Source organism: Nanorana parkeri, unplaced genomic scaffold, assembly GCF_000935625.1.
Source record: "Nanorana parkeri isolate BGI_ZX_2015 unplaced genomic scaffold, ASM93562v1 scaffold81, whole genome shotgun sequence".
Lineage (NCBI taxonomy): Eukaryota > Metazoa > Chordata > Amphibia > Anura > Dicroglossidae > Nanorana > Nanorana parkeri.
Window position 1 is genome coordinate 412,308 of NW_017306349.1, and position 13,209 is coordinate 425,516.

Sequence of the window (13,209 nt, forward strand, 5' to 3'; positions counted from 1 at the left end):
TTTCAGTGATAAATACATTAATAGCTAGAACTCCATCATCTTTCACAAATCAAGAAAATAAATAAATAAATAATTACATAAATAAATAAAATATAAAATCCCACAAATAGATAAAAAGCAAAATTCAAACCGAAGTCAAAGGGACGTTACCTACCTACTTTTAGTAAATCAAGGCCTTTTTTTTTTTTGCCTCTCAATAATTTTTTTTCATATCTTCTAATATTTAAAATTTGCATCTGCCGGTTAAATTTACATCCCAAATTTTGGTGGCCGCGGGCGAATTTTTTCGGTTTGACTTTTAGGTGATGATTGTAAATATAAAATGCACAATTATTTAAAACGCGTCGGCTGGATTGTGCGGTGTTTGTTTACTCTTTTGACGGCCTTGCCCCAAAATAGTTTTGGCCAGCCAAATATTACGTCTTGGATCTGCCATGCCGTCGTGTTTAATTGGCTCCGCCCCCCTCTGTTTAAAAAAAAACAAGTTATAATCAAAGGCTCTCCATCAAGAACGTTTGCATTGTGCGATTCGAGCTTGCAACTGGGAATCTCCTGCTCTACGGAGTCTTCTCCGTGCCTTTGTGAGCTCCACAATATGTAGCAATGATCATTTTAATCTGCATAAAGAGATAGGAAATAATTGCCAGCGTCACCTGACCTTGTTCTACTTACTCCTCATACTTTGTATCGGAGCATTCTTAATTTTAACACATTTTTTTTTTTTTATTATAACGATTAACTAAGTCGCGAGAAAAAGGTTTCTTCAGAATAACATCCAAAAAACGACTCACAGTACCCAGCCATAATCTGCTTCCAGGTAAAATGAAAACTTTTGTTTTTTCTTTTTAAAAAAAAAGGGAAAAAACCTTTTAGAAATCTGATGAAAAAAAGTGTGACAAAAAAGTGCAATTCTCCCCCCCCCCCCTCTTTGTAGGATCGAATGGCTACTCCTGTCGCTGGCCCAGACATCACACTGTGAAGCAAGAGAGGGGGGGTGAGAGATTTTTTTTTAGGTGAAGCTCGTGTCCTGTGGAAGGAAAAGGGTGTGCACAGCTTAGGGTGAAGGGGGCTGATGGAGATGCTTCAGTTGACGTAGTACATCCAGTAAACCAAGTTAAAAAATCCAAACGTGATGGGGAAAATGACCCGGGACCATTTGTCGATGGTGCTGACATCTGTCAGGTCTGGGATCTTAAGCTTTAACTTAGAGGAGCGTCGCCGGAGGCGGCAGTTGGCACGTCCACGTGTGGCTGCTAGAGGAACGTGGCGCTCCAGGGGAGTCTGGCCAAAAGTGTCCCCTCTAGATGTTAGCTGCTTGCGGAACTGGATCCCTGAGGTGTCGTATGACAGGACGGAGTTCCGGGAATCACCGATGCTGCTTCCCATCTCGGCTGACATCAACTCGCTGCTCATGTCAAGGGTGCTCAGAAGAATGTTTCCGTAAGGGTCAACCTAGAGAGAGGGACACGATTAACACAATCACATAATACAGGTATGGGCAGTTAGAGGAAACAATGTCCACTGTTGCCTTCCCTTGCAGAAGATACCGTTTTTTTACGAGTGATGGACAAAGTCAACAACGTCCTCCCCTTTCCAAGAGCCCTTCTATTCATGTACTGCCCAGGAAACACTTATTCGCTCTGCATAGATGGAAGGATGGAAGAGTAACCTTTGTCCATTATATGGTCTATAATATGGTCTAAGACCAAAAACACTCTCTTAAAACCTTGCCTAGATGGCATCAAGTGCCAATAGGAGAAGCATGTTGCTTGCCTCCAAGCTGATCGTGCAGGAAGTAAGGGAGGTGCTAACTGCCAAACACCCCCTGGATGTTATAAACCTGGTGGACAGTTGGGGGTATTATTAAAATATAGGGGGCTATTCACGAAGGAGCTGAAGGATCCAGCCATAGCTTCGCTGATCCTTCTGCTCTCTTCAGCCGCTAGAGCCCTTAGGTTCAGTCGAACCGAGGTACAGGAACCGAGGTACCGAGCAGAATAGCCGAGCGCTATCCCGGCGGCATTCGGCTATTCACTGACTGCTGTTCTGCCCCCTATGTGAATAGGGGCGAACGGCAGTGAGTGAGCTGCCGGAGCTTCGGCTCAGCCGATCCAGATGTCGGATCGGCTGAGTTGAAGTCCTCCTGCACTTCGGTTCAGCCGAACATGCTGACCGAAGTGAAGAACCTAAGCTACTGTTCATCCCCTATATCCCCTATATAGAACCCTACACCAGGGGTAGGCAACCACGACACTGTTCTGGAACTACAAGTCCCATTCAGCATTGCAAGACGTTGACAGCCACAAGAGTGACTCCCAAAGGAATGGTGGGATTTGCAGTTTCACCACAGCTGCAGTACTAAGGTTACTTACCCCTGCCCACTACCTACACTTTCCTTCTATTTCCCCAAGTAGAAGAAAAGTGTAGGGCAGGGTCTTCCATGTGTCCCCCCCCCAGCTGGCAAGATTAATTCCCTCTGTTTGTCCCAGTAAACATTTTATTTGGTACAGAAAGTGATGGGAAAATCCTTATTTTTAAAGTTGTCACCAGAACCAGGTATATCCTCCAATGGGGACACCTGTTGTGGTGACCACTGTCTAAGAGGCTACTTCCGTTCATTTTGTAGATATTTCCTATCACTTCCTGTTGAGTCTCCAGGACAGGAAGTGAAGGGAAATCTCCCTAAAGGGACACAGAAGGAAATGAAAAAAAGGTGACAGAGGTCTGTACCCGTTTCCTATATTATTCAAATACTAAATACAATGTAGCGCTTCCAGGGACCAGCAGCGAAGGGTCAGTCTGGATCGGGCCAATAGCCATGGAACCCATTAGACTGTTTTCTAACTGGGGACACTTACCTGTTCTCTTAATCTCCTTTCTTCGTAGCGTTGCCTATCATTTATCGATTTATTTGTCCGCTCGTTTAACTTCTTCTGCTGCTGAGGGCCCCGGCCAAAGAACACGTAATTTACAAAAGCATATTCCAACAGAGCCAGGAACACGAACACAAAACATCCCATCAGATACACGTCAATCGCTTTCACATAGGGGATTTTGGGCAGGGTTTCCCTCAGGTGGGTATTAATCGTGGTCATAGTGAGTACAGTAGTGACTCCTGAAATGCAGAAGGAAAACATTAATTATTTTATGTTCATCTATTCCAAAATATTTTAAAGCTGAACCTCGGGTACAAAAATGTTAATTGAAATGTATTCCCCAATGGCCACAAAGGATACAAATCCACCTTGCATGCACCAAATGCAGCTATTACCTTAAAAGTAGTCGTGATTTTACTACTGTGCTCTACATAGCCTGTGCAGTGAGCAGAACTGTGGGAGGGGCCCAGCAGGACCCACCCACTACAGAAGACTACAGGGGGCGGAGACAAGACCAGTCACCCTGCACAAGAAGAGAGAGCAGAGCTATGGGAGGGACCCAGAAGGTCTCAACCACTACAGGGAACTACATGGGGAGGGGGGTGGAGACAAGACTAGTCATCCTGCACAAGGAGAGAGAGCAGCAGTGAGCAGTCTTTATTACAGGAGGGGGCGGAGACAAGACCAGTCACCCTGCACAAGGAGAGAGCGCAGCAGTGAGCGGTCTTTATTACAGGAAGGGGCGGAGACAAGACCAGTCACCCTGCACAAGGAGAGAGCGCAGCAGTGAGCGGTCTTTATTACAGGAAGGGGCGGAGACAAGACCAGTCACCCTGCACAAGGAGAGAGCAGCAGTGAGCAGTCTTTAATACAGGAAGCTCCAAGCCTCACACTGTATAACTGCACAGATCTGGAAGAAATACACAAATCCAAGTTTCCAGGAAGAATACACATGGAGCTTGTATGAGGACAATATCTACTTATCCTGGAGTTCAGCTTCTAAACCTCCCTATGATTGCATACTGTTTATATGAATGTACTAGGTAGAGGACTGGGACCTTTTGGTTGGAGGGCAACTACAACCAAGTATCCCTTTAATGGAAGAGACAGAGGAAGAAAGTGTACCACTCGAGGTGTATCATGGTGGTCATTGGTGGTCTTGATGAGAGGTAGGTGCTCCTATAGGGCACATCCTCACACATTCCTTTGCGGCCCTCAGCATTGGTCACATGTCATCCCAGAGCCACAAAGGAAGTCAGTCCCAAGAACGCGTCCCTCTCCTAGAGGCTGTGATCACAGATCTGAATGGGGATCAAGTAGGTATATAATGCCCACCACGTGTCATTGACTGCATTTCCCATTCTCATCAAAATATCTCCATTGGGGGGGGGGGGGCCTCCAGGCCAACATAGCATTGGCCCAAGGAGAAAATGCCCCAAGCCTCCCCAAGCCCAGTCCTCCCCTGGCTGTACAGTTTTGTTCTACAAGTTTTCTTTTCCATCAACTGTCTTTTTAGTACATACCTAGTGATACCTTCTTTTTGGAGTACATACCTAGTGCTACCCTAGCTGCAGAAGCATCATAGTTGATCCAGAAGGATACCCAAGACAGTATAGTAATCAAGACGGATGGCATATAGGTCTGAAGAATGAAATATCCAATGTTCCTCTTAATGCGAAAACTCAGAGACAGACGGGGATAGGAACCTGGAAAACAGAACGGATATACATAGTTACATAGCTGGTCAGGTTGAAGTCCATCAAGTTCTTTCCTCTATTGGTTGAACTCAATGGACTTCAACCAACAGAGGGAAAAAAAACAGTAATGTAATATACAGAGAATGTTCTCCTGATTATCTAGCTAGTTTTCTGGATTTTCATTCCTCCCTGTATAGGATACATTCTTTGGATGGAGTATTGAGGGCTTGGATCCCCTGTCAGGTTCTTAGCACCATCTTTGCCCCCACTGAGAAGAGTCACCCTCTCTATTTTTGTTGGTGGCCATTGTTGCTTGGATCTGAATTTAATGGGAAGATCTAAAATTTAGAGTTTTTAGAACATTTCACGTTAACAGAAATGGAGGGGGAATCTTCTGGTGACTACCGTAGATAAGATTTCCCCTCCTTTTGTGAGATCTCTCTCCGAGACAGGAAGTGGAAAAAGATCTCGCTAATGGGACTTCACCACCGCTGTATCATGGCATGGTGGCATCAGGAAACAAGCTCTACCACTAGAGGCTACTGGAGCCTGACAGGACTGGTAAGCTGCAATTTATTACATGATGTGTTGGGTTTTAGATATACTTGAAGGACTTTACAGAGGTCAAGGGCACATTAGTGGTGTGTAGAGGTTTGCATATGTAATCAAAGTTTCGGGAAGAAGATCTTAAAGGTAAGAGTGGTTCAGGTGGAAATGAACTTGGTTTTTGGTAGAAGATGCCTTATATGTCTCTTTTGCCCAAAAAGTGCAGGTGTGGGAGTTGCATCATCAATGGCTGCCCAACAGCCAAAAAGGGTGGCAACTGGAACTGGAGAAGGTGGTGGCAGAGGCAACAGAGAGTACTGAGTGGTCATCGCTGGTGGGATGAGCAAGTTTGATGTGCAATCTTAATTCAATCCTATGAAAGGACTGAATAGGGATCGCGGCATGCAACCGGGGGGATTCTTAGAGACTGCATAGCGGAGATCTTGTTGGATCAAAGACAAAAGAGTATAAGATGGGAGTGGGGGTGTCTTGGGCAGGAAAATGTCTAAAAAGTACACAACTTTGGAGTGCAGCTCCGGCATGGCAGAAGACATGATTGGTCTCTGCTACCCCAGCCTGTGACTGGACAGGTAAAGGAGAAGCAGAAGACTGATGAGCTCATCTCTCTGCCACTCTGCCCGCTCCTTCGATCAGCATGTTCCTCTTTAGCATGGACAGCACAGCTGATTGGCTCGTTGTTCTGCTTTTCTCTCTTCTAGTGTGAGCTCTGCTGTACGGGGCATTGCAAGAGGCTGATACCATATCAGGTACTTGCACTGCTTGCATGAAAAAATACATTCCATATTGTATTACGAATACAAAACTGCATTCATCTGCGGATTGTGTCTGAATAGAATTCAGCTATTCATGTTTATTTATTTATTTTTCAAATTAAAGGTTTTAAAGGAGAACTATGAGGTGAGTGATTTTCACTCAGCCTCATAATCTGAGCCGACCTGTGACAATGAAACTGTCACAAGTCGGCTCAGTAGATCGGGAAGTGAGCGAACACATAGCAGTGCTCGCTCACTTCTTGATCTATCCGTGCAGAGAGCCGTGACTATCACTCACGGCTCTCTGCAGGGATTCCCCCCTCCCCTGTCCTCCAGCTCTGACCGGCGGAACGGACAGGGGCGGGTACAGCTGGCTCTGCCTCTAGATAGGCAGAGCCCGCTGTCACTCACGCAGCTGGGTGTATCCAGACAGAATTGTCGGGATCCGTTCCGGCTGCGGCGTCTCAGTATACCGCGAGCTGTAACTCGCGGTATAATGAGCTTTGTGTGACGGGAGGACGCTAGTTTGTGTCCTCACGTTACTCTTAGAAGAACTATGGGGAAAAGTCCTAACCCCATAGTTCTCCTTTAAGCACCCAATAAAAAAAATACAAAAACCATTGCTTTGTAAACGTCTAAACGTTCAAATAAAATTGTCCACAACCATTATCGCTTCCTGACAAGACTTGTAACCATCCTGGCTCAGGAGAAACAAAGTTGATAAGACACAGAAACATTTCCTAGTCATCTCTTCTCCATGGCAATGCTTCTCACCAGTTGTAAACACAACTTTCCTAGTAACCAGTCTGGTTTCGATAATCGTGAACTGTGGCAATTCCAAGGCAGACACCCCAGTCACGGCCACTTCTTCACCCCCCTGCCAGAAGAATTCAATGTCGTCCGTTGTGTAACCGTCTGCAAAAGAAGAAAAATAAATGAAAGGATTCAACACACCGGAAAGAGCTGTAAAGGGAAAATTTGTTTCACACTTTTTGTTGGCGTAGGAAGAGACAAGGCAAGAATGTTAGTTACATTGACAGCCTGGTGTGACAGCTAGCAGCAGTGAATAGTGTCGGCTGCTAGCTGTCAAAAGCATGAGGCATCATGGGGAATGTTGATCAGCAGATTGTGGGTCGGAAGGGGTTAAATATCTATTAGATAGAGGGTACAACGCTGATTCATTATCCATTGGATAGAGGGGACAATGCTGATTCAATATCCATTGGCTACAGAGGACAATGCTGATTCATTATCCATTGGATAGAGGGGACAATGCTGATTCAATATCCATTGGATAGAGGGGACAATGCTGATTCATTATCCATTGGATAGAGGGGACAATGCTGATTCAATATCCATTGGATAGAGGGGACAATGCTGATTCATTATCCATTGGATAGAGGGGACAATGCTGATTCATTATCCATTAGCTAGAGAGGACAATGCTGATTCATTATCCATTAAGAATTATCGATAGAATTTCCATAAGTTCTATCCCACTCCTGATAACCAGATCCATCTAGAGGTTTCTACACTGAAGATGCCCATAGGATGGACTTCCTCAGTGCACTGACACCATTTCACTCAGCCCTGTGAATATGCACTTCCATGTGCCACCCAAAAAAATTGCATTTGAAGGGTACCCATGGTTAAAAACGAATAAATCTGTATTTCTATATTGAATTTCCATAAGTTCTATCCCGCTCCTGATAACCATATCCACCTAGAAGTTTCTAAACTGAAGATGCCGATAGGATGGACTTCCTCAGTGCACTGACCCCATTTCACTCAGTCCTGTGAATATGCACTAACTGGTGTCATTCCTGTCACGGAGCCTGCCACCTGAACTACAACTCAACGTCTGAACAATGTTACATCATCATTGCTTGCCATAAGAAATGCATGGTGGGATATGTAGTCTTGGGAGGTGGAGATTACATCACATCAAGAAAGAGACGCAAAGCACACTGGGAATCCAGGAAGTTGTTGGAAGTGATGGGCAGAAGGCAGCACTCACTACATAAAAGGAATTTGTTCCAGTAAGCTTTTATTGCGTTAAAAGCTCTAGTATGTGTTCCTGTTACAATGTGATAGGTCCTCTTCATCCGGCATGAATGTGTGCTACAGTCCCATTCAATTCTTCTGGGAAAGCCATACTCCTCAGGACTGCTGGAAGCCACCATGGGCACAGCTCCCCATACATATAGAATGGGATTGCGTCATGTATATAGTATGTATTCCTATTACAATGCTGATGTGATAGGTCCTCATCATCCTGCATGAATGTGTGACATAGTCCAATTCTATTCTGTTGGGAAAGCCGTACTCCTCAGGACTGCTGGGCACAGCTCCCTATAAATATAGAATAGGATTGTGGCATGTATATAGTAGGTATTCATGTTGCAATGCTCATCTGACAGGTCCTCATCATCCTGCATGAATGTGTGCCACGGTCCAATTCTATTCTGTTGGGAAAGCCGTACTCCTCAGGACTGCTGGAAGCCACCATGGGCACAGCTCCCCATACATATAGAATGGGATTGTGGCATGTATATAGTATGTATTCATATTACAATGCTGATGTTATAATATGAGAGGATAGGCTGGAACTTTACAACTCCCTTAATAAAGAAATGGAATCCTCAGTGAAAACACTCACAGCTCTCTATCTCCAGGGTGCAGTTCTGCTGGTCCAGGGGATATCTGCGCAGATCCATCATACAGGCAGCAGTTGTTGTAATTCTGTGAATGAAGAACAAAAACAAAATGACACTCCATTTGCTAAAGTATTGCACATCGTCAATCTTTTCACTTTTTTCCTCCTTTGTTCTAATTAATTTAAGATCACTTTCCTTTCATCTTCCTGTTGAGTCAGTCCACAGAACAGGAAGTGAAGGGAAACCTCTGAAATTAGGCACAGATGGCAACCCCTCCCCCCCACCGCCCCCCCTTCCCGAAAGCATGACAGATTCTCACTCATCAATATGCTAATTGAACATTTAAATAAAATGTTGAATTATTATTATATTTTTATTATTATTTTTATTATACCAGATTTCTATAGACCATTGCTCTTCTCCATTCAAAAAACCCAGATCTCTGTATGTGTACCCTCAAGATCCGCGTGTGGTTATCCCACGTGTGAAAACGCACACAAACACAGGGGGAAGAAACACGGGAGGCAAGGTGGCAGAATTTGCTACTTGAGCTACTTTTCCGTGTTTGTCACGTGTGCAGGAACCCACTGAAATCAATGGGTGACGCGTTGCAATACCACTGTGTTATGTGGCCTCAAGGTGACCCAGGATTCTCAGCCAGAGGGGCTGAGTGGTTCCAGGAAGACATTATTGGTACCAGGAAAGAACTTCCATTTCAGTCCTTTCCTTGTTTTCTGGATCACAGTTGGGATCCTGGAGCCAGGAGATTTCTTAGAGCTCTGGGTGGGAGGAAATCTCCATTCCTGGGCCCATGCTTTGGTAGTAACCAGCACCTGTGTACATCCCTCATGAAGAGTGTGCCGGGATGTGTTCAGGGCCCCACCTGTGAGTCAGGGGAACTCCACCCAGGAGTCAGTGTGGAGGCCAGTGCAGCAGAGCGCTGCAGGTTTGTGAAGCCTATGGTGAGGATTGGCACGTGATTGAGGTTGTCTGGGGGAACCAGACAGTGGCCCTGAAGATTGAGGCCGGAGCAGCAGTGCTGCAAGAGAGAACTATTAAACGACTGGGACACCGTGAGTGTATGGAACAACTCGGTGATTGTTGAGCCAATATATATATATATTCTGCTGAAGACAAGCTATTGTATGTTGAGCTTCCTTGAGTATCTGCTGTTGAAAGACCAATAAAGACTTTTCGTTAATGGAAAAACGCTGTGCGAGTGCTCTGTGAGCTCCCCAACATCACAACATATATATATATCTATATATATATATAGTCATATATATATAGATATAGATATATATATATATTGTAACAAGGACACTCCACTGTAGACAGGAGGTGCAAGTAAAATGCAGTTTTTATTAAGGGCAAACACCAAATATCTCATTCCATCCACAGGGTAGACCTCCCCTGCTGCACAAGACAGTTTCTAACAGCAACATAAGACAGTCTTTTAGCTTCGCTCTGTAGCTTTCCACAGCTCCAAGAAACTCACACTGCTCACCCCTCGTGAGCCCTCAATCTGCTCTCTCAGCAGTGTGTCCCACAGGTCCTAGGGTCACCGACCTTCCCGACCTCTCCCAGCCTTCCCTGGCTGTTCCACGTGTCCAGCACGCACCTGAGTCTGCTGTGGCTCTGTGCCTCCTGCACCCACACAACTCTCTCACCCCTCTGAGCACTGGGCTGGCTTCTAATAAAGCTGCTCTCAGCCACTTGATCGGCCGAAACTGGTCATAGGTAACACCCGGCCCCAGGACTGGAGATCTCATCCCACCCAGAGCTCTAAAGGTGCACATACACCTTAAGACCATCGCAAGACTTTTGTCTTGCGATGGTCGTAAGCTAATTAAAGCTCGTACGATCTGCCCATCTTGGACAGGCAGATCGTACTTGCGACCATCAAAAGCCCGCCCCGCTTCCGATGACCGCAATGCTGAATCGTACGATTCTCGGCGGGTTTTCTAGCATGCTGGTTCGACAAAAGACGTGTGAGCGTACAGTAAAAACGGTTGCACCCCTTCCATACACCTTGCGATAATCGTATAATTGCGGGATTTCCCTTTAGAGATCTCCAGAGCTCCAGATCCCAGCTACAATTAGGAAAACCTGGAAGGACCTGAAAAGACAGGCTCTTCCTTATAACATTGTTTACATTCTGGAACCTCTCAGCCCCTTTGGCTGAGAGTCAATGGTGCATGTATTCACATGGACGGGGATAGAAATAAAACGCACAGTTGGAGATACTGTTACTACATCACAAAGGGAATCGTTCCCCCCGGTGGACGTGCTACACATTCGTCTGTAAGGGCCCACTCTCGCAGTAGCATTTCATGCGCGCAGGCTCGCAGCGCGTTTGAAACTCAGTACCAATGCCGCTATGATCCACGCTGCGCTAGAGGTCGGCGTTGGCTTGATGCGTTTCTTTATGGGTTTTTACATTGTAGCCGACGGCGCCGCATAAAAAAATGCGCTAATAACAATTTTGCGGTTTAATGTGCGCATTTTCCATAATTCTAGCAAACACAGACGCAAACCCCCCAAAAAACGTGGACAGGAAGTGGCGAAAATTAAAAGGAAAGGAATGCACGTAATAAGCTCGCAGCACGTAAAATGCTCCACGACTTGCAAAAATAAAATGCATTAAAACATGAAAGAAAAAAGAGGGAAACATTTTCTTAAAGTGTCCTTTAAAGTGGGATAAAATCCAAGGGATACCATCACTGCCTCCTGCCCTCTTCCTCCATGTTTTCCTTGTTTCCCGTCTCCTCCCCATACAAATCACAGACAGACTCGGAGGGTGAACATCCTCACCTCACCCAAAATGGAGAAGGATGACAGTTTGCCACATTTGTCCCTACTGGTCAACCTGGTGCTTCTCCAAAGGTTTCCAGTAGGCAACGTCATCGTCCAACCAAAGAAACCCTTGCTCTCTAGTTCATGGATGTTTTGGGATCTGAGGGATGCCATCACTGCCTCCTGCCCTCTTCCTCCATGTTTTCCTTGTTTCCTGTCACCTCCAAATCGCAGACAGACTTGGAGGGTGAACGTCCTCACCAGATGGCCAATGGTTTGTGGTCACCTGACCATCACACCCTATAGGAGCTTGTTGGACATCCCATTCCAAAGCCATGGACATTGATAAGGAATTCGTCCTCCTGTTTGCAGCTATAACATCCTCCACTCCACTTTCCACAAGATTTTGGAGGGTGCCTCTGGGAATTTGCAACCATTTACTCAAAAGAGATTAAATTAGCTATCCTTGTCGTATATAAAGATGTAACATAGGGCCAATTCTTGTTAGACATCTGACCATCACACATACATGAGTTTGTTGGACATCTTATTCCGAAATCCTGGACATAAATATGGAGTCGGCCCCTTTTTGAGGCCATAACAACCTCCATTCTCCTGGGAAGGCTTTTCACAAGATATTGAAGGGTGTCAGTGGGAGTTTGTGCCCATTTGGACAAAAGAGCATTCGCGAGGTTAGGTACTGATGATGGAGAAGAAGACCTGGTGTTCTAGTTCATCTCAAAAAGTGTTCAGTAGGGTTGAGGTCAGGGCTCTGTGCAGGACACTTGAGTTCAGCTACATCAAACTGGTCAGACCATGTCTTTATGGAGTGAGGTTTGTACATGAGAAGATCTGGCTCACAGTCAATGTTCTAATTCCTCCCGGAAAAGTGTTCAGTAGGGGTGAAGTCAGTTCCTCCACACCAAACAGGTCAGACCATGACTTTATGGAGCTAGGTTTGTGCATGAGAAGACTTGGCTCACAATCGACTTTTAAACTCATCCTAAAAGGTGTTCAGTAGGGTTGAGGTCAGGGCTTTGTGCAGGAAACTTGAGTTCCTCCACACCAAACTGGTTGGACCATGTCTATAGGGATCTAGGTTTGTGCATGTGAAGACCTGGCTCACAGTCAATGTTCTAATTAATCCCGAAAGGTGTTCAGTAGGGTTGAGGTCAGGGCTCCGTGCAGGACACTCAAGTTCCTCCACACCAAACAGGTCAGATCATGTCTTTATGGAACTAGGTTTGTGCATGAATAGACTTGGCTCAGAATTGATGTTCTAATTAATCCCAGAAGGTGTTCAGTAGGGTTGAGGTCAGACCTCTGTTCATGGGGCTATTTAAGCAACTCCACACCAAACTGGTAAAACTACGGAAGCTTGCCTTGTACACAGGGGACAGTCATGATGGAACAGAAAAGGACCTTCACCAAACGGTTCCCACCAGCCTTGAAGAGCACAATTGTATAAAATGCCTTTGTATGATGAAGGATAAACAGAACCTTCACTGGAAGGACCAGATCTCAATTCATTGGATGAAGGTCCATACTTTTGGCTATGACGGTGTGATAGTCAGGCATTCAGAAACTTTTGGCCATGCTTAAGATGCTTGTTAAACCTAAATATGTTCTGAAGCAATAGAGGAGAACATATGAAGATCAAGAAGTAAGGATGTTATGTTGCCTACAGGGCCGGATTTCCCACAAGGCCCGGCCTCGGGGCGGCAGGGAGCAGAGGGGCGGCAGGGGTGTGGAATTCCCCGACCCGGGGACATGCAGTTCCAGGCCCCGAGCGGGTAGTTGCTTTCTACATTTAGCCCTGCTTTGGGCAAGCAAGGCTAAATGTAGAAAACAACTACCCGCCCGG

General features: G+C 45.6%; 1 protein-coding gene across 1 annotated transcript in view; it reads right to left on the reverse strand.

Moving 5' to 3' along the window:
- Positions 1-1,002: 1,002 nt before the first annotated feature.
- LOC108805022 (gamma-aminobutyric acid receptor subunit beta-4-like) overlaps positions 1,003-13,209 on the reverse strand; it is a 68,828-nt gene continuing 56,621 nt past the window's right edge. The window contains exons 5-9 of the mRNA XM_018576976.1: positions 8,552-8,634; positions 6,667-6,807; positions 4,430-4,582; positions 2,859-3,115; positions 1,003-1,452 (exon numbers count right to left, since the gene is read on the reverse strand). Coding sequence (XP_018432478.1) covers positions 1,084-1,452; positions 2,859-3,115; positions 4,430-4,582; positions 6,667-6,807; positions 8,552-8,634 — 1,003 coding nt within the window. The 3' untranslated portion in view covers positions 1,003-1,083. The remainder of the gene's footprint in view (positions 1,453-2,858; positions 3,116-4,429; positions 4,583-6,666; positions 6,808-8,551; positions 8,635-13,209) is intronic.